This window comes from Helicoverpa armigera, chromosome 5 (assembly GCF_030705265.1).
Source record: "Helicoverpa armigera isolate CAAS_96S chromosome 5, ASM3070526v1, whole genome shotgun sequence".
Taxonomy (NCBI): domain Eukaryota; kingdom Metazoa; phylum Arthropoda; class Insecta; order Lepidoptera; family Noctuidae; genus Helicoverpa; species Helicoverpa armigera.
This window is the reverse complement of record NC_087124.1, coordinates 13,434,360-13,459,956: the sequence shown is the minus strand read 5'-3', so window position 1 is coordinate 13,459,956 and position 25,597 is coordinate 13,434,360. Positions and strand designations below refer to the sequence as shown.

At 37.0% G+C, this 25,597-nt stretch overlaps 1 protein-coding gene across 6 annotated transcripts in view; it reads right to left on the bottom strand.

Moving 5' to 3' along the window:
* The window catches only part of LOC110374646 (ecdysone-induced protein 74EF), a 188,987-nt gene that overhangs the window by 40,580 nt on the left and 122,810 nt on the right, over positions 1 to 25,597 (bottom strand). Inside the window, exon 1 of one of the 6 annotated variants that reach the window (XM_021332462.3) lies at positions 8,663 to 9,207. The exons of the other annotated variants lie outside the window; for them this stretch is intronic. Within the exon in view, the coding sequence (XP_021188137.1) occupies positions 8,663 to 9,065 (403 nt within the window). The 5' untranslated portion in view covers positions 9,066 to 9,207. Of the gene's footprint in view, positions 1 to 8,662; positions 9,208 to 25,597 lie in introns of those variants that run through there. 6 annotated transcript variants of the gene reach the window in all.

The window sequence follows — 25,597 nt, the reverse complement described above, 5'->3', positions numbered from 1 at the left end:
AACATTACCAGCTAGACTAAGGGCGTTAGAATCTACTAGAAAACTGAATATAAGCCACGTTGCAATGTCTTGAAAATATTACAAAAATGTGTGTTGGATACCTGCCAAAGTAAGATAGCGCGGACTCAAGTGTTGTGTATCGAGATCATTGTCAAAAGAAGCTTTTAGTTCAGTAACAACAAAACATACTAATCACATTCATGAATATAGTATGTTAATATATGCGTATTAATTAACAGTGAAATGCTTTGCAAATTGTTCGTCTAATGAAGTTTGTACATTAGTTATTTATTTTGGATAATAATCGACTCATGATAATAATTCATATGAAATGTCAAACTTTTTTGAGACTTGCGTCAGAGGGTATTTCCGAAATTAAACACGTGTGGACCAATAGGTCGCATTAATCACTATAGAGATATAGAATCTATAGCTCTCAATAGCTTGGTTTACGTTACAGCACACGCCTAGAAGTCTGTAGGTACTCTGTGTAGTTTCCATTATTATATTAGTCTGTGTCCCGGCCGTGCCCGCCCCGCCTGGGGCCGGCAAAAACTCAGGCAGCCTAAAAAAGCAAGGTCCCTTAGGTTATACGTATTACCTACGAAGCCTAGGCTAGACAATTACTAATTAGTATTAACTTTGTTCAAACACATAAAATGTGTATGTGTAGACAAAACGATTAATTTTATATTTTCTTGATATATGATAGAGTGACGTTTAAAAACGTTTTATCCAAGGGCACAGTATAGCCAGTACTTCAGTATTTGCAGTTGTAAGGCTATCCTCACAGTAGTATCGAACTAAAAGGTTCTATTTGTGCAACAGTTCGCGGAACCGGCGGCCCCAGGTCGATGCTAAATCTACTTAAATCATATAACTGCAGGGAAAGTTCGCATCCAGCTTTTACTAACATTCGCTCCAATACCAGTTACTTTTCTTTCAAGTTTTATATTAAATCCTTCTTGATAAAATCGTTGAAACTCATCTGGAAAGTTTGAGGCGAAAATTAAGAATTGTAGTGATTACGTGTACAGATAGCGTTTACACGCGATACTGATAATACTTTTGGCATACATCGCACTTCCTCGTGGCGATGACGCGGGCGCAGGTTACCCAACCAGTCAACTAGTACAACTATAACTACACAAATCATGAATATTCGGTTTATTAAAACTGTTTGTGTTGTGTCCAGACGGGGTGTCGATGTCTAATTGTCGGCACGTGCGGCGTGTGCGCCTGTGTGCGGTGTGTGCGCGTGTGTGCGCGGCTGCGTGGGCGCAGGCGGAAGCGCGGTGATATCACACGGCTCCCGTCTGATGCCCACTGTTTGGATGACCTGAATGAGCTAGAGGTGGAATGTTACGTCCAGCTTTATTGGGCCGACCGATTTATTGGAACAAGTATTTAGAGTATCTGTACCTACCTAATAACCAAATTGACTCCTTGGAATATGACAGCTAAATTCCCAGAACTTGAAAGGACCAACTCTTTATTAGTCGGTATGTTACCTACTTGAAGTGTCTAGAAGTGCCACGGAACTAGGAAAAACAGCTTAGAAATCATACGACGTAAACTCGCGTGATTCTGTCGTATATTTATTAATTCTAGGGAACTGTTTTTCTTGTTGTGACTAACGAAAGCTTTTTCTGTATAAATCAGTCATCATAATGTAGCTATTAATAAGTACAGGGCTGTAAATTAAATGTAATTCTAGTACCAAAGCGATGATGCGCTAACATTGACCGAATTGCGATATTGAATACAAAAATGCCGTCGGATTTCCCGCGTGTTATTGTATTCACCTTCACTATGTAATACTACATGTATGTATGTATGTTCGTGTGTATGTCCGCACAGGTCACGTATCTAATAATACTCGCTGCATTTTTAACCAGAGATAAGCGTGTTTGGGCACGTGTCACGGCACTTGTGCCACTCTGTGAACTTTTTAGCGATAGATAAGATCCTGATAATAAAGTACCGATCAATTTTTTGTAAACCTTATTATTATTGCGGAAATGTGAATCTTTAAACGTGATCTTGCTGTTTGATGATGAAATTCTTCACAATCTCGTGTTGTAATGATAAGACGTCACGCACTGGGTTTGTAAACCGCTGCGGGTTGATATAAACTGCTTGTCAATAAGCGAGGCGACAACAGATGCTCGTGTTACAGAATATTTGCGTTTTTTTGCACTGGTTTCCTGCCTAGTGCGTTGTATACTAAATATTAGATAGGCGTTTGTTTTAATTAATTATGTTATTCGAAGTAGGTATTAGGTAGGTATAAAGATGTACACGTTTTGCGTACTTGAGCGTTGAACTTTATAATATTCAGGGCTTCCCCGGTTTCGAATCATTTTACTGATAATTTTATTTTATGTTCATTTACATTAAATGCCCATTATAACGATAAGTATATTAGTACTCGAGAAGTCAGGCAACAAATTACATAATATTTTTTTCATGCTTAATTATTTTATTAAATAATGAAGTATAATTTGCTTGGTACGAAATCGCTGGAAATATCTAATGGGGACAGGAAACAGAATGATAAGATTTATTTATAAAAACAAGTGTTTATCTCACAAATCTTGAGTTTCAGTCGCGACGCAAACCATCAACAAAAAGCTGTTTTTTCCTCAGAGACATTACTGCCGACTTTTGGCAATGCTTGCGAAATTGACAACAAATTGTTTGTTTAAATATACAGGGTTAAGATGTTTTTATACAGAGGAGAAAGACGAACAAAGGTTACTTAAACGTTTTTGAGGAAGTTGAAACTCTAAAACCATTATTTGTAATAAAAAAAACATCTGCAACGCAATAATAGACAAAGGACCGTAGAGGTACCGTTGCGAAAACCGAACGCAGCCGTAAATTTGCCAATAAAAAACTTTTTTTTTAAACTGTGGAATGCAAAAACCCGCGAAAAAGTACCACTTCGTTATTTGAATGCACGCCTTTTAAGGTTTACAGTTAAGATGTTTTTATGACCGGGGGTGTGTACCCGCTACCGGCAGGTACGTGTTTTTTAATACATTTTAAAAAATTGGGTTAAGTTTTTTGTGTGACAGATGAAGCGAACAAGGTAAGCGGTGTACTGTTACGGAAACCACAGCTTTTTTACTGTACCTACACTACCTACTACCCTATTAACTTAGTTTTTATCTCCGCCCGTAATCGGTTCACATGTTTTGGCGCACATGTAAATTTCTATAAATACATTTATGCACGCCGTGATCGTAAACTCGTATTGATTGGCCGAAAATATCAGCGCGCGGGGATAGTAAGAGGCCCCAAAGTAACAGTGGTCTCGCAGGTCGCCAGTCTGTTTGTCCGTATGTGTTGTGAAACCTAATAGCCTTGCGCCGCGGTTGAAGGCCGGCCAAAAACTGCGCGCGCGGCCCCACGCCCAGATGTGCCCGATTTAAAGAGCGTTGCACGCATAAATACATAACAGATAAGATTAAATGTTCGATAAAAAATATATCGATACAGACGGCAGGACGCGCCCCTTAATTTATTGCACTAATTTGCCGACGACACGAACCCATTTAGCGAGTAAAGGGCCGTTGATAACACTGCTAATACGTTAACGGACAAAAACTCTAACATCTTTGTTTAGTCGGGAAGTTATAAAACAGTTTATTTTATCAATAGCCGCGGGTTTGCTACGTTTATTTATTTTTGAAATTCTAAAAACGGATGCGTTCACGTCATTTGAATACTAAAAGTGCATTTTTTTCAAATCCAGTCGCGGGCAGTAATCAGTTATTCTTTCTCATTTCTGCCTTATTATTGGCTGAGGTGTGAATGAGACGCACGATTTGCAGGAAGCTATTCAAAAAAAGAACAACCCTTCCTCACCCTTTTGGGACATTCTATTGTTTACATTAAATCGAAACGTCATATGTTCGTTTGACAGTCTTTATTTTGGACTCAAGCTCAATCATTTTAGAGTTTATTTTTATGTGTCAATGATTGTCGGTTAGCGTGATTTGGATTGATTTAAGAATTAATATAATTCAAAATTGTTGTTTTTTTCTTATTCGAATTTCTGTGAACAGGTAGCCGGCCAGTGTTGTGATTGGACATAATGATATTGTTTCGGTATTTCAACAAGTCAACTTGTTGTCTACTATAAGCTAATAATTATGTGTCGTTTTGTTGTAATTTATGCAAATATTTGTAAGAACAACGACCTCAGTGATCTCCGGGTGTCGCTACCGGTAACACGAGTTCTAAGATCATCTTCAAAGATATCAATAACAGATAAAAGTGAACCGTCATTTCTGTGATTCGTGAAAGATCAATTTGTTGCTATCTGATAACTATGACATCACCGTTCGTCTATGAGTACAACTCAAGCGTGTGACATTAAAAATGCTGATTATGTATAAAAACGCCAATAGCTTCCAACCCGATCACGTTTGCGTATTGTTAAGTGGTGGATGCGCGGGCGCATCCGGCGTCGCCGATCGCGTATAAATAAGATTTTTTACGCACCTTTCACTTCCGACCTGCGCCTGGGCAGGTATCATACATTTCACCCAGAAGGGCCTGATAGCCATTATTTGGCAGCTGTTTAATAAAATGTACACAGATTACGTTTCCTGGTGCATCCTTTCTTTTTGAATATTCATGGGAAAGTTGGTCGCGGGTCACGTTTTTTTGACAATCGACATTTCGATACAGAATTGGCCATTGAGTTGGTTTACATCGATTCTGATGTTGTCGCACAATGGAAGCTCTGACGATGTTTTGTGGAGTTATTGATCGTTAAACAGATGACTCACTGTCAAGTCATTTGACTTCAGATATGAGTAAAACCTTAAAATCTCAAATCGGCGATCAGTGGACAATTTGTGAGTGAACCAGGCCGGAATTCGGCCTGTTTCCTGATTACATTTGAGACGATTTCTTCAAATTCTGAGATGTAAAATATATTTAAATATAAAACGTAAAATTATTTGGGTCGTGACCCTATTTCGATATAAATCTTGGAAATTACGAAATAGCTAATGTATATGTTCTATGACAGACATTAATTGATCTTGTCGTTCAATCGATATATTTAGCATTCGATGCGATTATTTTTCTCATTTGATAGACGAATATTTTCTAATGCTAGACTAATATATTGCGGATGCGAAATGATTAATCGTGATGCAGTATTTGTTTTTAAATAACCTGCTTACTATAGCTGATTTTAAAAGAATGTGCAAATAGGATGTAAATTAAACGGGAGAGTTCCAAATGTAGCCTCATTATTTTCAATGTTACCATATAATCTTTGACTAAGTTGACCATCTATTTGTGTAAGTACCTACGATGACAACATATAATATAAATATGCATTGTTATAATTTGCGCGTGTAACAGGAGTCAGGTAACGCGATGCAGTGCCATAGTCGGAAGCGCGGGCATCGAACCCGCACTACCGCGAACTGCACTGATGAGCGAGCGATTCGTGTGTTTTGATGACAATAAGTGTAATGCAATGCTTATATTGTTTTAATATCGCGACACTTACCATAAACGGTAAGCAGAGAAATTACACAGTTGTTCAACTACTTTTTGCAAATTGAATTATTGAAAAGTAAGGTATTTTAGTTCCTAAACGACGTCTTACACATGTATGTAGGTACCTAGTTTAAATTTATCACCAGTTTCCTTAATATAGAAAACATAATGAAGTCCAATTCTTGCTACCGGGATACCGGGGGAATACCGGGAGCAATCAATGAATTAATTGAATTGATAAACAAATAATTATAATAATTAACCGTAATTATTTTAATTTATGCGGTTTTAAATTAGGTAGGTTTTTAGTATTCAAATCACTGTGTCACGGGTGCATCATTGTATCATGATAATTATGATACATTAGAATTACCCATGATGTGAGACAAATGATGATATATAACTTAAGCTGCCCGCTATCAGTTTAAATGGGACAACTCTAAATTTAGCTGAGTGAATAATTTATTGTGCATTATAAAATAACTGTAGGTACATAGCGATGCACATTATGCACATATGTGTTTTCCGTGATGTGTCAATGACCCTTATTGGTGTTATAGTGCAGTGTGCACGCCTGTACGTGTTATTGTCAAGAGTATTTTAGCTGATGAATGATTGGTCACTACCTACATTGTTTACGAGAAAAATACGCTTAGAACGGCGTTTTGAGGCAAACAATTATGTCATTTAAAGTTTTAATCTAAATTACAGCTATTCATGTAAACGTTTGAATGACATTTTCTAACTTTCAGGTGAATATTAAATAGGATTTGGTTGAAAACATCTCGTAGTAGGCAATAGTAAACAGTGGGTACAATACGGCATTGTTTGAAAGAATGCTGCCGGATTTGTGTGCGATTCTATGTATGTATGTATGTATGTGTTCTCGCGACTCTCGCTACAATGGACCGACCAGACGCACTGTCGCATGTGACACGTCCGATGCTCGGAGCACTAAACATTTCCGAAGTTACCGAGGCCGACGGGAACCGAAAATACTAAGTAACAGTTGTTCTCGGATAGTTATTGGGAAGTGTTGTTACAGACTTACAGACCCTCGCTCAATATAAACGTTTCTAGAACAAAAGTTTTGGAGTAGACTCAACCGAAGATGTTCTAATTACTTTATTGCTAGTACTTCTGTAGAGCCTTTATATAATACCAATAAAATAAAGATTTATTGTACATACTTACATATCTTTCGTATATTATTAACCAAAAAACTCTTATCATAATGAGTCAATCATGCTAAATATAGGTATAAACACTGTCACAAAAGATTAAAAGGAATTTATGAAATGATTAACTATCTTGTACAGTTACACAATTCAAGTATTTCAATACCTACGACGCAGTAATTACTGAATTTATCACATACTTTGTGTATGGATTAAATTCAACCATATTCTAATGTATATGCTAGTTTATCAAGAAATTATATGAAGGATGTGGATACATTAAGGAAATGTATAACAGATGAGTCATTTTATCACTATTTGTGACAGGAAAATATACAAGAAACTGTAATTAGGTAGTTTTACCAATCATGCTTTCAGACTATCCTCAAAAATACAGACAGCAGCGCGATAGATGAAATATCGAGGAATCTATTCTTATAAACAAATAAACTAAAACCCCATAAAAGCACGCATCTAAATCCTTTTATATCAAATTTATATATGTGATAAGTTTTCAGAAAACAGTACATTTTCAATAACAATTGTAAGCGACAAGACGCAACCTTTAGCCGGCAGACATTTTCTTACATAACGTACTAACAAAAACATGTCTCGAGAAATTCGACCTGGATATACGCAGCTGTGCCCTAGCAACCAGACACTATACTCCTTAGCAACCAGACCGTATGCTCCTTAGTAACCAGACAGCCTGGGTACGAGATGATGAGATGAGACCTGTCTGGATAAATGTCTTAGGCATCACAGCAATTGATGCCTTTGATGTAATCATTTACATTTATATTGTGTTACCAACGTTTATTTTAGTAAGGAAATAAACCAAATGTGTCAAAGTGCGCTCGTCTGAAGGTAAGTTATGCGGATAGTACATCTAGAATTCATATTAAGATGGTGTATCAAAGTCTCATGATTTTAAACACAGAAAATAATAATTACCTAATACTTAGAATAGTTTACAAACATACAAATAACCGAGTTTAGGAAGCCGAACAACTCATACCTGGATGTTTTAAGGAAAACCGAACATGCACATAATATATGCACAGATAAATATATATTCGTTTATCCTCAAGTTTATTCGACAATTTTATTTGTTGTTACGTTTTGCATTTATCTTATTATAACAGGGGAACACGGAAATCCCAAAAACGAAGTAACTAATGTATATTTAGGTATCCTTATTTGTATATTAGGAGGAAAAGATGTCCTAAAGCTAATGTTGGTCTCGATCGGAAGATTTTTAGGATATCTGAATCATTACATATTAATATTTAGGTGAAATAGTCTTTCTTTTACAGTCGCCTTTTAATACAAGTGTGTTGTAAGTACGAGTATTATCAATGACAACAGTTGTTGTGTGAGAATGTTACAGCGATAGAAACAAAGAAAGTGTTAAACAATAAATATGAGTGTCGTAGTGTAAATAGTTGCGACGCACTGGCCGCCACCCCCGCCCCACGCGCTGCATGTTGGGCTAGGTCAGGGCGGCGCTGCATCAACATATTTACATACACCAGTGCTATGTACTCCATGCAACATATTTCATACGCTAATGCCATGCAAGATAAAGTCGTAGCAAGGGCCGCGTAGCACCGTAGCCGCCGCTACGCCTGTAGCTCGTAGCACTTTCTTTCACGCGTGACGTAGCAATTTGCGGAAAATTCTTTCTGTGCGATATTTTTTCACTTATATTGCATGTAATATTATTAAATACAGCAATAAAGAGTGTTAATGCTAAAATAACTCTTTTGTTTCATTTGTTAGGTTGTCTATAAATTCATATTTGATTTATGATTGTAAAGTTGTTTGTGTTGCTTCCAAAAATATGTTTAGTATTTTAACGTCCAGGTTTGAGGAATATTTTGTATTCACTTGCAGGGGCATACTGCTGGAAAGTGAAAACATCCCACCCGGTATGAGATGGTAAGTGCACTTACTGTATCTCTTCATGAGCGACTTCTTGTAAGCCTTCCCGGAGATGTCGTCGTCGCGGGGGCTGAGGCGGCCGGCGGAGTCGTCGGACTCGGTGCCGGAGTCGCGCCCCGACGCCAGGTAGTCCTGCGACTGCTTCAGGATCATCTGCGTCCTCACGTAGTCCGCGGGGTCCGCGAACGAAAGTCGCGCGAAGTCGCATACAGAAATCTCCTTGCGAACTGACAAGTCTAGTGGGGCATCGTCTTCCTCTGGTTCTGGTTTCGGAGAAGCCGGCTCCTCAGGGTAAGCCTTCCTGGCGGCCAGGGTGCGAGGCTCGTTATCGGCGCTGAGCGCTCTGCGGTCGGCGGCCGGCGACTGTCGCGCCTCCGGGCCGGCACTCGCCGGACGAACTTCCACAGCCATCATATTTAATTATTAACACCAAACACCATAATCACAAGCCCACAGTTTGCAGTTATGTCATAGAGCGTAATGTGTCGTGTTGCAACCGCGCGCCGCGTCCACCGGCGTTCGCGTCGTATTACGGACTGATGTCCCAGTTTCGACGATGAGTTCCACTGACTTCGTGAGCTCGCTTCGGGCGCGCTCGGCGCCGCTCGGACACTTTCGTTTTCGTACAGGCGCGCGTGTGTGCGTGCCTCACACCGCGCCGCGTCTGTGTGCGCCGTGCGTCTGTGTGCGCGCTGCCTCTGTATTGGCGAAGCTTTTTCCACTTTCGTCGCGGAGCTTTCCTTCATTTCCCGAGTTACCCAACAGGTTTTCACTGTTTAGCCGACTTGATTAATTAGCGTTACTGGTTCGGCGCCAGTCTCGTTTGCGACCGATTGTGCTCAGGTAATGAATTTACGAGGAAAATTATATTACTAATTAATTTTTGTTTGACTCGATACAGGTAGGTACAGATTTTTATGGAATATTTAATTATTTGTACGATTTCAATAATAAGTAGAAATCTTTATCTTTTAAATTAACATAGTGGTAAATATAGACTACATTAGCGAATTCTAGAGATAGAATGAATGCTAAACTAATATTATTTCACTGATTATAAGTTAAATAACAATTTATAATATTTATCACGAACCGGAACGCTTGGACAATCAGCGATGTTTTGCGTAACACACCGCGTAAACAAATTGTGTGTTTTTTTATCTAACGCTCGGGGCATTGACCGACTTTACAAATAAAGTTGCGCGCGCGGCGACCACGTGACACACTGACATCGCCAGTCTAACCTGAGCCGCCGCGCCCCTCGCCGCTCACCGTCCACCGGGCCACGGCGGGGATGGCCTGCTACTCGAGAGGGGTCAGCAAACATTAGCTGTTAATAGATAGGGTAGTGCCTACTATGAATTTAGAGCCAATGTCACACGTTCGTCCTAAACAGATAAATGTTGGCTATTACCGACGTGGAAGTGACGCATCATTTTGGCATAATGATAGAGGTGCGCCTGAATGACAATGTTGTTGTGCTACACTATTTTCGTGAAGTGTTACATTGTATTTATTAACGTGTTTACATTGCGTGGAATGCAAGAAATTATTTTCAAAGAAATGCAGTGGGTTTGAAAATTGCAGGATTTAATTTTACAATATCATTTTTGCTTCAGCAGTTTCTCTGAGTGAACCAACAACCACACTTTAAAATATTCGGCAATTTATCATAATTATTATCTCAAGTAATTATATTCAAATAAAGTCATTGGGGGGAAATTGTCGCAAAAGATATCGCGACAATTAACAAGAATTATAATTTATCTGTTCTTCAAATACGCACTTGAATATAAAAAGAGTGAAATATAAACAGAAGTAATTAAACACACGCGAATATGTAAAATCACGTAATTTGAGACGTTTCATTATTCGCAGTAGATAACGTTACTATAAACATAGATTCAGTCGTCAAACTCCGTGATAAGCTATTAGATAACTATACAGATGACAAAACGTGACTATGTTTAGAAAAATATATATCTAAGGATTTTATGGGAGTGTCACTTCCTTGTACACACACACATAAATCTTATTATATTATGTGTACAGAAGATATAATACACTAATATATAATACACGTGATGAGACCCGTTTTCAGTGTAGACGTGATTGATTAACAGTTTTTTATTTAGATTTTGTGAACCAATAAACTGGTAGCAGGAACAAGGAATGATAAATAAAGATAGCCTTTTTTACATACAATTACATCCTAAGTTCATTGGGGTAAAATAATCCAAATTATTATACCAATTTTAGCCCCTGGAACCAGGACAGGCATGCTTACTTGTAAAGTACTAAACACAATGAGCGAATTGTTAATACCCTTACAATTACTGCATATGTCGGCGACCTACTTGCTACTAGGCTCATTGATAACCTAGCTAAATATTCAATGAGAATCTAACACTACAATATGACTGAAAACCTAAATATAAAAGCTTTATTTCAATAGAGATATAGACTTAAGTTAGGTCTTTTTTTTGTCTAGTTTTAGACTTATTGTTTAAAGTATTATTTTTAGTCTTAGTCAATGTACTATGAATGAACTTTATCATATAATGTCATGTAGGTAACCAAGGAATGGATGCTGAATTTAGAATAACAGGTAAAGGTTTGGAAACTCCATTGAAATTAAAATATTCTCCGTATTATTATGTTCTGATTCTGAATATTATATTTGCGGATAATTATTTTTGTCATTTGTTTTAATGCATATATTTTTGTACAGAACTAGTGCATTCCTTCTCTGTATAAGAGGAGGCCTGTGCTCAGCAGTGGGACCATAAAAATTATGACGAGTGTAAAAATTGGGACTTAATTTGTACCTGTATTTATGATCAAAATACTAACAGTGTAATATAATATCAATATGTGTGAATAAAATATTCTGCACTGTCCTATTTTAGGTTCAAACGGCACTGAAACTATCTAGGGTTTGACCTGAATACTAACAGCTATTTCCGCGTAGTCGTTCATGTAATCAAGAATTATTGCGTATATACACAGTATAGTACACAAGTATAAAGTTTTTAAATAGTGGTAGGTAAACTACGTAATGGAATTTTTGAAAAACTTTACATGTGTCTCTTGACAGATAAAGAGTAATTGCAACTTTTTTGCTATCAGAGATTGGATGATTATAAATTCGTAATATGCATTATAGTAAAATCATTGTTAAATATTTAGGTATTCTATTAAAAACACACATCCAATCAAAACGGAAAATACACCTGTTGCCAATTTACCTTATTGACTCTAAAACAAAACTGTTCATTTAATCACAATCTAAGATTTTGTTCTACAAATAATTATTTTTCCATTCAAACTCACAAATCTATTTTAAGCCTGTCATTTTGAGAAGTCACTTAGATAACAAAGATTCGCACTGCGTTACATACCTACTGACATTTCCGTCATATATCTAGCTAGTGATAACATTAATTACAGCTCGCGATTTAGCAATAAAACATATTGTAAGTAGGATCTAAGATGGCGTAGTGTTATCAGGGGCGGGTCGGGGGTCTCGTATCATATCGCAGATCGTGCGGACATCGACCCCTGCTTATGTAACTAAGTACTTACTATTGTTTTTGACACTTCATACTTTCCTATGTAAACTACTATAATTGTTCCCCGCAGTACTTAGAATACTTTTTACCCGGAAAAAAATCATCCTATGTCCGTTCTCAGGTTGCGTTCAGAGGTCTTGGCGTGAAAACGTGACATTCAAAAAATAGACAGAGTAGCTTTTGTATTTATATTATTAAGTATGTATTATATTAATCAGCATTATAATATTTACCGGTGCTTTTTTACATAGGAAAATAATAATCGTGTTAATTATAACCAGAACAGGGAAATATGTCGAATTAATGCAATCTGTGTCCTGTACCTGTGTGGTAACATGTGATAATGATTATTCTAGAACTATGAACTTGATATCTCTAGCGATAGCAGATATTAGATACACGTGTAAAGAATTATCGTGCATTAGCAGATTTTTGTGTTTTTTTTAGAAAGCTGACTTCCTTTTTCCTCTTGAGATAGACAATAGACAAACCTATGTCTAGCTTTGTGAGAAAAACCGACTATGTTCCTTCTTAAGCTCTTTATGTACCAGGGCCGCGGTAACTCTTTCGAACAATCCCGCAGCCCCGACAGGCTTTGGCCCTGGTGGACTCACTGGGGACAATAGAAAAATGTAAGGGGTGGAATATTTATTAAAATAAATGCCTATTACCTACCTACTTAAATCTTGTCCAGCACTATCACTGTTAATGTATCGATTTAAATGAATTATCAAAATTTTCCACGTCACCGTTTTCCATAAACAATTAATTAGTAACGTAAAATTGTATAGTCAAGTAAATATAGAAGTTATTTAGGCTAGTTTAAACCATAAGATAGATATATGGTGAGCATCAACCAAGCAATATGAATCGGGATTCTGTGAGCCTGCAATCCGTCACAGATGATAACGCTAAGAGATTGGCCACAATCCACCGGCGATGGGTGAACCCGGTCCAATTGTCACGAAGCTTTCCGATATATCGGTTAAATATTATTTTTGGATAGAGGCAAATAGTACAGGTATTAGTAATAGATTTATGTATGTGGGTTTTTCAAGATTGGTGTGAAAAAATACGCACTATTTGTTAATTTATTGTTTCTATATACCTGACTGATTTTACATTTTGTATTAGAGGATCAATCTTTTTACAGACAAATATGTAGCTAAACTTTTCTTCAGCCATATTATTTTAATTGGAAAGTACGAATTTATTTACAAAGAGTCCTTTAAAAAGAACCTACGCCTACTCATTTCCTTTAAACTAAAACAAAATACTGTACCATGGAAGTACCGCATTACATGTACTTCATACATAACACTATGTAGGTCATCTGTAGGGCGCTGAAACAGACATACGGAACGTGAGACACATTCACAATAGAGTCTGTTCGTATGTCCTGTCCGTGCCTCCGTACCTCCGCCCTCCATGGAGGTCAGACTACCCCGTTAGTGAGTTTCGTAATGTCTGCGCAACGACAAAAGGTAAATTGGGATGATATCAGTTTTAGCAGAAACACCCCCACGACCTTCAGACGTAGACTGCCTAATAGTTTCACGTTTTTAATACTTTTTAGCTGTTTATAAAGCCAGTTAAATACATTCTGCATAGTTATAACTTGAAAGCTAGTAATTTTTGCATCCCATTTTCAAACTAGAAAAAGTCTTACAAGATGCAACACGAATGAATACTGGTTTCCGTACAAAAGAATGAGTAAGTCAACACGTCCCCATAAGAATGCAGAATCTAACAGGAAAACGGTAAGAAACTCCTCTTTCTCGCGCAAAAACCATGTACTTCATAAAATACTTTAACAATATTTATTTTATATACGAGTAATATTAGAACAAAGTACCCGCTACCTATCGGCGTAACATTGTCCGCGTATCCCGATCCTGGCCTATAAACCCCACCAACCGAGTCACGGCCATTAAAATAACCAACGGAACTTGCAATAAAGAGAAAAAACATAAAAAAACAACTATCGATCCAGCGCTTAGATCATCAATCTCTCTGCGCTTCCTGCGGCGCCAATTATGTGCGCGTGCGACGGTGACAGATGTATTACATAGTTGTACGAGTTAGAGAGAGATGGAGAAATTAAGGAACGAGATGCCTGGACAAGGGACGGAGGTGTTGCAGATCTCGCTTCGTTCCGAAACGCACAACAAGATATTTTTGCAACACATTTTTGCTAAAGGGTTTAGGATCTAAAAATTAAACAGCAAAATTCGAATAAGAGAGAAGGATCTAATCCCAGCCAGAATCTAATTAGAGATGATTACGTGTTAAAATACCAACTGGTTAATTACCGTTATCTACCTAAAGGAAAACAGTAATCAAATGAATTGGTGTCAAACAGTTAAAATAAATATTACTAAATCGATATAATAGAGGTTACATAGTATAATGATTCCATTGCGCTTTGTTATCTCAAGGAATTTTACAAGCAACTGTAATTGTACAAAAATATTATTGTTACAAAACAACGCGCTGATAACATGTGAATATTTTCACTTTATTTTTATTCAATGATAAACAATATGTAATCGTTGTGTATTGGGAAACACATCATTGCGACTGTTTGACTAAATATTTTAATCTGACTTAGGTGTTTTGCAACTCATAGATAAATAGCCAATATAAAAAACTATCAATTAAAATATATCACAATGATACATTTCCGAACGGTTATCGTTGTACAAGTGCAGTCGTTGTACGAATTCAAGGCTACGCGGCGTCGCTGCGCCCGCGCAGCCGCACACACTCGCACGCTGCACCGCGCACACACACACACGCAGTTCGCACGTCATGGATGCGCTGCCACTAACGGCAGCACAATCAAGGGTTATGAATAGTAAAGTAGCCCCCACCTTGTCTGTTATCAGTGGGAGTACGTAAGTAAGAAGGAGATAGCATCAACTTACTCCGTTCCGCAATACTAATCGTTTTTGCATCCAGATATTTGTACATTAGTTGCTTAGGGTGGCTATTTGTTACGAGTCATTTGGGATAACACGAGACTTTTCCTTGTTTCTTAAAAATCCAAAAGTTTCTATACTAATTATATTTTTTTTATATTTATTCAAGAAAAGTCTTTCATAGTCCTAATTATGTAGAAACTAATTAGTTGTCGAGAACACTCGAATTAAAAGTTTTTCAGTTTGATAATGCATTTGGATATCTGGTACGGACGAAAGTCATTTTGTAATAGCATAAACATAAATTGATAAATGTTAAAAATACATGGTAATCTGGACGTTTTGTTTACATATAAATGAATAATTATCATATACTACAATGTTACACTTGAAGAAACAAAATAAAAACGTGCATATCAATCGGAGGCGCCATAATTATTAGATAAATAAATCGTGCACCTAGTTCATAAAACAACAACCTACCTATAAATGACAATAAACTTCATTGCATCACTCTAATAAAACAGGAAAGCGTTAAAACCCATTTTTTACCTTTATCTAACTGTTTACAAAGTCCATATATCATTAACTTCCATTTTATAACTAACGCAACTTTTCCCCCTTGCTATAAATAACAATAGTTAACACCTGTACAACTTTCCTTAACAACTAGAGCCAGGAATGTTCCCGGATAGCCGGCATCATGGTCACCGTACTTATAATTGGCATCGATTAGCACAGGAAGACTGGTCTATGGGGAGTTTTTTATTTTTTTCTACACTCGAGTATTTTTAGCGTGTGTCCGGCTCGTCGGGAGTGTTGTCCTAGGTCCTACCTGCGTTTGTATTCAAATGGACACTGCATATGGATGCCAGATATCAATCTATTCAACGGAATGAGTTAACAAGGAAACTCGAGCTTGTGGCGGATATGTGATTGTTTTATTCGCTTTAATGCTGTTTGTGCTTTACTTGGATGATATGGTTAACAAGCACCGGCATTATAATTATGAAATTATGATTCTTTTTGGCTTCACGGTTTCATTCTATCTAGCCACATACTACTTCTATAATATAGCAAAAAACTTCAATTCTAATTGTTATTGAGCCTTGATCACCGCACTACACAGTGATCAACAGATACGCGAAAACAAATAGTCGCAAGTATATCGTTGTGCAAGCACTCGTGGTGTTTACGTCTGCTCGCCTTGAAGGCAAACACTCCTCGCAATCAGTCGATAGCTGTACCCTTGTGCTGATCAACAGCCCAGACAATGCACTTAGCAGCCGGCTGATAAACCGTTACCGGCCGGATAGAGTGTGGAAAAGTTTGCCAGGTACCAGGGTAAAATGAGATTAGAGGAGGTGTAACAAAGATGAGAGAAAAGCATTGGTAGCTTTAAATGTCAGAAAATAAACAATTGAACATCGATTCTGACCAGTCCAGGGAAATTAAGGTACCAGAGTAGCATGACATTAGAGGACGATAAACTACTGAACATCGATTCTGATTAATCCAGGACACTGATCTGGATCACCAGTATACACAATATTAAGGCGTCCATTATTTCCGCGAAATAGTGCTGCGTGCCCTCGATCACACACTTACATATATAACATCGATACACAAGCTCGATTACCTGTGCCTAAATGATGAGTATCGAGACGTATCGTGTCGTTTTCGACAGCAGATTGCTCGCATTCCGTGCCGTATGACTGATGGCCCGAGATCTGTGTAACTAATGTATTACACAAGGTTTCCACATTACAGGGACAACCATATTTTTGTACGTATCAACAGAGATATTGAAACAAGATAGGTTTTCTAAAGTTCAAACATAGAAAATTAAGCATATTGACTATAATTATTTGTCAAACGAAATTACTGACGAACGAAAACATCCCAAATTGTAAGGAAACGCTGTAAGGTAATAATTAGAGCATGTTTATTACAAAATAATCCAGTTAACCTGAAAGAGGGGACATTGACCCTGAACCGCTGTGAAGCGAACTGTTTAGATTATATCTTGTAGCTTATGCTCTCGATAAACGGGAACTGTTTCAGATATACCAACATGTGTAAATTTATAAGTCAGAGATTTTGCACGTGTGGATTTTGCTATAGTTATAGTATGAGATATTATCGTAAGAAAATAGTAAACTTACAGAACTTTAGATTAGGTTAACGGAACGGAACGGTATAGTTATACTAAACGGTTCTGCTTTCGTCAGAAAAAAATATGAATATAATCACAATATATGACCAAATATAAGTACTTAAAACAGTATAAAATTATCTAAAATTCCTCATAACTTAATTAATACCTAACATCATGGAAATCCAACGTGTAATGATCAAACAAAAAAATCTCGCGATCTACTAATCTCGTTACGTGGCAAGTAAAAAAGTTTCGCACGCACTGCGCCCGCGCCGATGCCGGAGGAATTTTCACTCGCGAGAAAAATATAGAGAGTGAAAACGGTAAACAAACGTGATACTATATTGTACGGTACGAGGAAAAATTGTTGAACATTTGTTTAGTTTTTTCGGGTTTTGGATTTTTTTGTAGATGAATAACGTAACAGTGTAACCGTTTTAGAATTTTGTAAAAAAAATATTGCGATTGCAGAGTACTAACACTTAATTATCCACCCATGATTGCTAAAACGATATAGCTAATTGGATATGATTAGAGAATGCTTTTTATTTCTAAAACTTTGTATACTAGATGCTTTTTGTAACTTGTGAAAACGACTAATAAGCCTCATAATGTGATATTAATACACATATCCCATAAACATATAGTCATACAATATTTTAACATGTATAGGCTACTGACAGTAGAACTTATACTTATACATACTTGTTTTGTCTTAGCCAACTTTCTGTTACACCACTCAATAAATCACTCGCTAATATGTCACCAGTACAGTGCCGTGTAACAGTGGCGCAGTTTTTGCTGCGCCCGCGCATCGGATCAGCGTCCATCAGTGAAAACGAAAGTGGAAACTGAATGACGACATTGTTCTGCGGTGAAAAACGCGAGCGTGCGAAATACTGGGGAAAAGCGGGCGAAGTCGCGGCAATTACTATAGTGAGGTAGTCACGATACTGTTCGTAGAGGTAGTGGGTTGGTTGAGTAAGTGTTAGCAGTTAAAATCTTCTTGTTATTGTGCTGTTTTAAGTTGAAAATATTGTTTTAACGCTACAAGAGGTGTAGATCAGAGTAGTGGAAATAATTTGAATCGTCTAGATGAAATCTATATAACGCTATCTTAAAAATATAGACCAAAATCTGGGAAATTCATCTGGGAAAATAAACTCGCAGGCTACAAGTGTAAATCACCAAAACTAGTTAAACATAAAATGTAAATGCAGATAGCTAGGTTACCTCGGAATTTCCTATTTTGTTTTATTCTGGCAAAATATCCTCTTATACTAAGAACTCGTTAGAGGAAGCTAAATACATCCTACCTATTTAAAATTCCGGTCACTAAGCATAATAAACAGGTAGAAATCAGCCAGGGATATAAATATTCCTTTTAAAAACGCCTATAAACTGTAATGTAGGAGTAAATAAATATGAGGATAATGAGTCTCGTTCCTAAATTAGCTCGCGTAAGTTCCTAGGGCTGATTGTAAACACGTACTTGTTTTAAATTTAGATTTAAATACCTGATGAAACGATCTGCTCACTGTTATGCTAGCCTGGTACTTTCTTTTGAAGGTTTAGAAAGGTTTAGAATGTGGGTAGGTTAGAACGGTGTTATTTCTTCAATTAGCAAGAATTCGGATATTAGAAGCTTTAAGTTTAGTTCCTGGGTCAAAAATCTATAGTATTTTCGTGAAATAAGTGAAGTTAGGAAAAAAACTAAGAGTACTTAAGCTAAATTTTTTGGTATACCTAACTGTTAAAAACTTGCTCTAGGTCAAAATCATGCTCGATAAAAACAGGAATAATATTTCTACAGTCGTTTTATAAACATAATGTACAGGAATTTGATAAACAAAATTGTAAATATTATTTTACATTATATACTGAGTTAAATTAGATAAATGGGTAACAGAATAAAGTACTGTCGCTTGTATATTTATAACCACGCATTAGCATCCGTTAAATATAGTTCTGATTGTCACTGTTACTATACAATACATTATTTATTTATATAAAACAGACATTAATATGTGGATAAAATAACAACATGAAATGAGACTGAATAATGTTTATATCCTTGTGATTCTAAATTAAGCTCTTTCTATAAGCCAGGATTCGAAAATGTTGCACCCTGTGTTGAAAAATATTAAAATCCATGATGTATTCCAATGTTTTGTTCTAATTTTAATCTAATACGTTAAGTATCTAAAATGTTCTCCTTCATATTATAAGAACCTACATAATACTGTAGATGAGCGAACGTCTCTGTAAAGGTTTGGCGCATTACAGCCAGTCCGCAAGGGTTCGCTTTACACTTTAAATGAAATACTACAAGCTCGTTTATACCATACGACTATTTAAGGCCTCAAAAAGTTTTTTAACATAGTTAAAGAAATAAACATGTTAAACAGAAAAACAACCACAGTTGCGAAAGTTATATCAATGTTTTAAAATAAGGGATCGGGACCGTCTCCTAAATCTGAATCTATGTATAATGTATGTAGGGGGGTGTTTATTACCAAAATCGTGACAAAGTCGTGTCGTGTCCTGTAAGGGTGCTCCGAGAATATTGCGGTATTTTAGGAAGCAAAGAAGTGTTAAGCCGAGGACTCACAGCCGACATGCTTGCTTTATTGTTGACGGTTTTATTGTCTGTATCGTAGGCATATATTTTATTACTAACAATCATATTTTGTCTTATAAATGTGGTTTTATATTTACGAAGTATTTAGTAAAGACAGCGTACCTATACAAGTCAAAAATGAATTTGTCGGATTGTGTGTGCCGAAAATACGCAAGGGTCATCAACTGAATCCAAAATAAAATTATTTAAATTATAACACAAGTACAAAAATGTTGATCAACAAACCATTGTATTCAAATTAGCGAGCACCATGTTTATTTAATTCCTGCCTAAAATTAAAAAGGCAATCTTTGTTTTCACTAAATGTAGATACAAACTACCTACTACTTTGGTAAGCTACGCCCACATAAAACAAGGCGGTCCCGAAAACTTTTATTTCATAATAGAAATAATATCTGAGGAATTGTGCCATGTTCAGAGACTTAGCTACAAGGTCTCTCGCCAAGGTCTCGTTGTCTAGACTCGGGCCAGCAGACCTAGGAATATTACCCACCTAATTACTGCTCAGACCTGCGTCCCTTTGTGGGAAGCTCCCAGCACTTCGTTACCTAGCCTTTGTGATCACAACAAGAAAGTATAATTGAGGTTCGCTTTACAAAGGTGGGTTTCCGACCGAAAGTCTCGAATTTCGGACCGACAAGTTTCGAATTAGTTACGTAAAACATTATGTTACTATTCCCTTATGATGTCACGTCAAAGTCTGATACAGACGGACGACTGGTACCTAATAACAAAATATATAAGCTACAGAGCGATTTTGTAAAACCCTATACATCTACACTATAAACTTGAAAAATACTCTTAGATTCACAGCGGGTCATAAAAGTATAGTCAAGTGAAAACAATTAAATAACTAAGTGCTCTTTACTTTTATATTATTTGTTGTATTAAAACAACAAAAGTCTGACCAATGAAATGTGCCAATAAGGCCAATAATATGTGCAATAAACGCTGAGTTACAACAAAAGTACGTAAGTCCCCTCGCCATACGAAAGGGAAACGTAATAACTGGCTGGAACTGTTTCAAGTTTACTGGTGCAAGTGCAGCGGCGCGCGCGCAGCACACGAGATAACCGACCCAGACCGGTGCCCAGATAACTGACGCTAGGCTACACGTTTTTATCTCTGTCTCTTATTGTGGCGCTTCAAATTGACAGCCATTGATGGCAAACAGAACTTTAATTTTAACAGTTTGCAGATAATGTAATTTATGTTAACTATTTTAAGTTTTAATATTATCTCGAGTTACTAATTGACATAATAAAAACGGAGACAGAACTTAATAAGGTTTTACTTGACAACAAAACATTAAATGAAAAGGAAATTCAAGTTGAATTATGTCGTCATATCTCGGGACCGGGTATCTAACTCGCACCGTTGTGTATCGCGCGCTAATGTCAAGTTTCCCTCGACTAGCCGTCCGTGCAACCAGAATGCACTTTCTTCCTACACACACACACACCCGCTGGAGCACACAGACGCATCTCACGCTGCACACTATGCAGTTGACTTTGCACACAGACACAAACCTGTGTGTATGCGATGTTTGGTAAACGAAAGTCTGAATGGGACTCATACTATATGTTTTATGATACGCCATAGTCTCAAATATTTATTGGTCGCTCTGAAGCGGGGAAATTGTTAGGAAAAGTATTTAGAAACTCGATAGATTTAAAAAGTGTGCGTTTTGCTGTCCGTTATACGCGTGTAGTTTATATGTGACAATATTCAGTGCTGATCTAAACTGCATTCTGCTATTTTGTTTAAACATTCTGTTTTATTCGGAAGATTAAAAAAGATTGTGGATAACATTATCAAGATTATCACGGCCACATCTTGATAACAATAAATAGATTATGAAGTGATGAGATAACCCAAATGGAGAAAACAATGACCTATTTGATTTCATTTTACAATGGGCGTAAAGAAATTCTTTAACACGTAATTTTTGGCTTCACACCTCGTGGTTACGCGAGTTTTTCTTATAACAAGTTAGTTTGGCGTGACCAGGTGCCTCTCTTTCAATGATTGTTGGCTAAATGTCAGAAATAATTAATTTTCCCATCGGCGCGCCAACGCTGCCAATTAACTGGGAATAAAAACTACACAAGTGGGCAACTGGGCACATAACGGGAACTGTGTTGATTGAAGGCTATTGGGCAGGGAATCAAGCTCATTTTTATTATATTTTTATACCAGACAGGATATTGAAAAGGAGTAGGTAACGTCTATATAAATATAATAGACATTGAAAGCTGTCTCAAGCTCAGGTTTTTCCTTGAAGGACACAAGGAAATTAGATTTTTCATTACGATTATTGCGCGAAATTTTACTTGTGTTCAACCACAATACACGGCAACTTCTTTGCCAATATAATAAGTCTAGAAAACGTTTTATTAATTCTAGGTCTTTTACATAGATAGCTACCAGTGGCGAAGGGTGGTTTAATGAAATAGGGAAGCCGCGGCAAAAAAAACTGGGGGGGGGAGTACTCAGGGATGGGGGGGGAGAGGTAATGGAGGTAATTTCTCAGTCCACCTTTTAGCACTAGCTATCCTAGTTAAGTTTTAAAAGTAGGTACACTAAAAAAAAACCTGATGCAAACTGTCTACGTATCAAAATAACTCACTTCAACGTAGGCCTCTCTATTTTCACCACACACACTGTACTTGTACTGAGAACCAGGTCACAGTGCGATCGCGGGGATTAGTAGGGAGTAATGATACCGCCAACTACTTAATCAAAATTATATACTAGGTGAACACAAAAAATATAAATTCCCAAGTAGGGTCATTAAATCGCGGAGAATCTTAACACCGCGATTCAGGATTTGCATAAAAATGCACAACGCCATCTATGTTGACATAATGTAACTAAAACACTTAAACTAACATAAAATATTGTACACACACGAACTATGTTATTTCTAAATGATACACACACTAATAAATTCAATTAAGTAATACAAAGAACAAATTGTTAATGGTATTATCTAAAACAAAATAAGAACAATGAGAGTGAATTTGTCTGATTTGTTTGTTTACATATTTGAGAGCTCTAAGCGCTGTCACTCGCGCGTAGACAGATATAGCTACTCTACTCTTGACGCGTTCTTTCTCGTTCACTCGCGAGTTTTGATTGGCTGGAACCCGCTCCATGAGCCGGCTTACCGCTCGCCCTTATGCCGCGAACATCGCGCGGCGCGGCGTGGATGACGTCACGCAAGCGTAGTTTCGTATGGAGGAGGAAGCCGCGGCTTGTTTAGTAGGAGCAAAATGTTTCAAGTAATTTATAGACAATTTTTTTACGGTGGTAGGCGTTTTGTTATACCTACATATCAGTGGCGAAGGGTGGTTTAATGAAATAGGGAAGCCGCAGCAAAAAAAAACACTGGGGGGGGGAGTACTCAGGGATGGGGGGGAGAGGTAATGGAGGTAATTTCTCAGTCCACCTTTTAGCACTGACTGAGAGACTGATAGTTTGAACATGTTTTCTCGAGGAATTCGGCAGATTATTAATATCTATAAAACTTTATTATCTTTAGTTAGGTATATTAACTACTAGAATCTGAGAAAACTTGGCACTAGAAACTACGTATTTAATTTACAACGGCCTGTTAGCCATTGATATTTAGCGAGGTATTTATCCGTCAGGACGTTAGTAATTTTAATATAGACGTAATATTGGTAGGTAATTCACCCGAGCGGCGTGCCCGAGTTTTATAACACGTTTTTATTCTCAAAACTTAACCTTGAAAAATAAGTTCCTTCCTAAAGTAGATAATCTGTCGGATCGGAAAACAGTCTAATGCGATAAATGCTATAGGTACATTAAAAAGAAACCTGATGTCAACTGTCTACGTTTCAAAATAACTCATTTTAACGTAGATATCTCTATTTTCACTAGGTACACACACTGTAGTACTGTACTTGTACTGAGTACCATATCACACAGTGCGATCGCGGGGATTAGTAGGGAGTAATGATACTGCCAACTATTTAATCAAAATTATATACTTGGTAAAGTCATAAAAATATAAAATCCCAACTAGGGTCATTAAATCGCGGAGAATCTTAACACCGCGATTCAGGATTTGCATAAAAATGCACAACGCCATCTATGTTGACATAATGTAACTAAAACACTTTAACATAAAATATTGTACACACACGAACTATGTTATTTCCAAATGATACACACACTAATAAATTCAATTAAGTAATACAAAGAACAAATTGTTAATGGTATTATCTAAAACAAAATAAGAACAATGAGAGTGAATTTGTCTGATTTGTTTGTTTACATATTTGAGAGTTCTAAGCGCTGTCACTCGCGCGTAGACAGATATAGCTACTCTACTCTTGACGCGTTCTTTCTCGTTCACTCGCGAGTTTTGATTGGTGGAACCCGCTCCGTGAGCCGGCTTACCGCTCGCCCTTATTTTGCGAACATCGCGCGGCGCGGCGTGGATGACGTCACACAAGCGTAATTTTGTATGGAGGAGGAAGCCGCGGCTTGTTTAGTAGGAGCAAAATGTTTCAAGTAATTTATAGACAATTTTTTTACGGTGGTAGGCGTTTTGTTATACCTACATATTTAAATTGTGTGATTTAAATGATTATATTAATTATACCTATACCTATATTATAACTTATACCTATGCTTCTTTCTTGAAATTCGAAAGGGAAGCCGATGGGAATCGGCTTATAAGGACGCCTCGCCACTGCTACATATTTAAATTGTGTGGTTTAAATGATAATATTAATTATACCTATACCTATATTATAACTTATACCTATGCTTCTTTCTTGAAATTCGAAAGGGAAGCCGATGGGAATCGGCTTATAAGGACGCTTCGCCACTGATAGCTACCCAATGAAATTGTGAGTGCGCACATTTTTTTCTAATAAACCTAAGTGAAGGGAAGTCCAAACTTTCCTTAGTAACTATCGGAAATATTTGTTGACCTTTCCACTTGCCTTACTAACCTTTAACTACTTATATGTCGCTAATTATAAAACATTGTTTCTCCCGTAAAAGTGAGCAATACTAGGTACTACCTTTTTTGGCGGTTTTACCCACCTCTAAAATCAGCCTAATCCCCATACATAATTTTTCGTAAATTCTATGAAAGTTACAAACAACCTAACAATATCTAGGACTACGTATATCCTATAGGTATAGATTTGAAAGTGTGTGTTGTTCCATATAGCCGGTGCATCGTGTCCTTGCAACTGCATTCCCACGCTCGGCCGACGTTCTATTACGAAGCGACGCTTCACCGACATTTTGTTGCATTTCATATTTATACGGGTTTCTGTTAGACGGCTGTTTTATTGATTAAGGACAATGTTAGGAGTAGTTAAGTAGGCTGTCTATGTGTTTGTTGCGAAAATTGTTTTATGTTGAAAATAAATGTAGCTAATAGTTTATAAAAAGTAAGTTGTAAGTCAATAATTTCAATCATCTATCTTATTTCTTAAACGTCTTACTCTAGTAAAGTTTCTATAAAAAATAGTATTAAAATACTATTAATCTCATTAGTTATGGTTACAAGAATACCTGTGGGCTCATATTTCCCGTCTATTTAGAGCTGTAAGTGTGCAATCCTCAGTTATTAGTCGACCATGATATTACGTCCAGCGCACATGCGA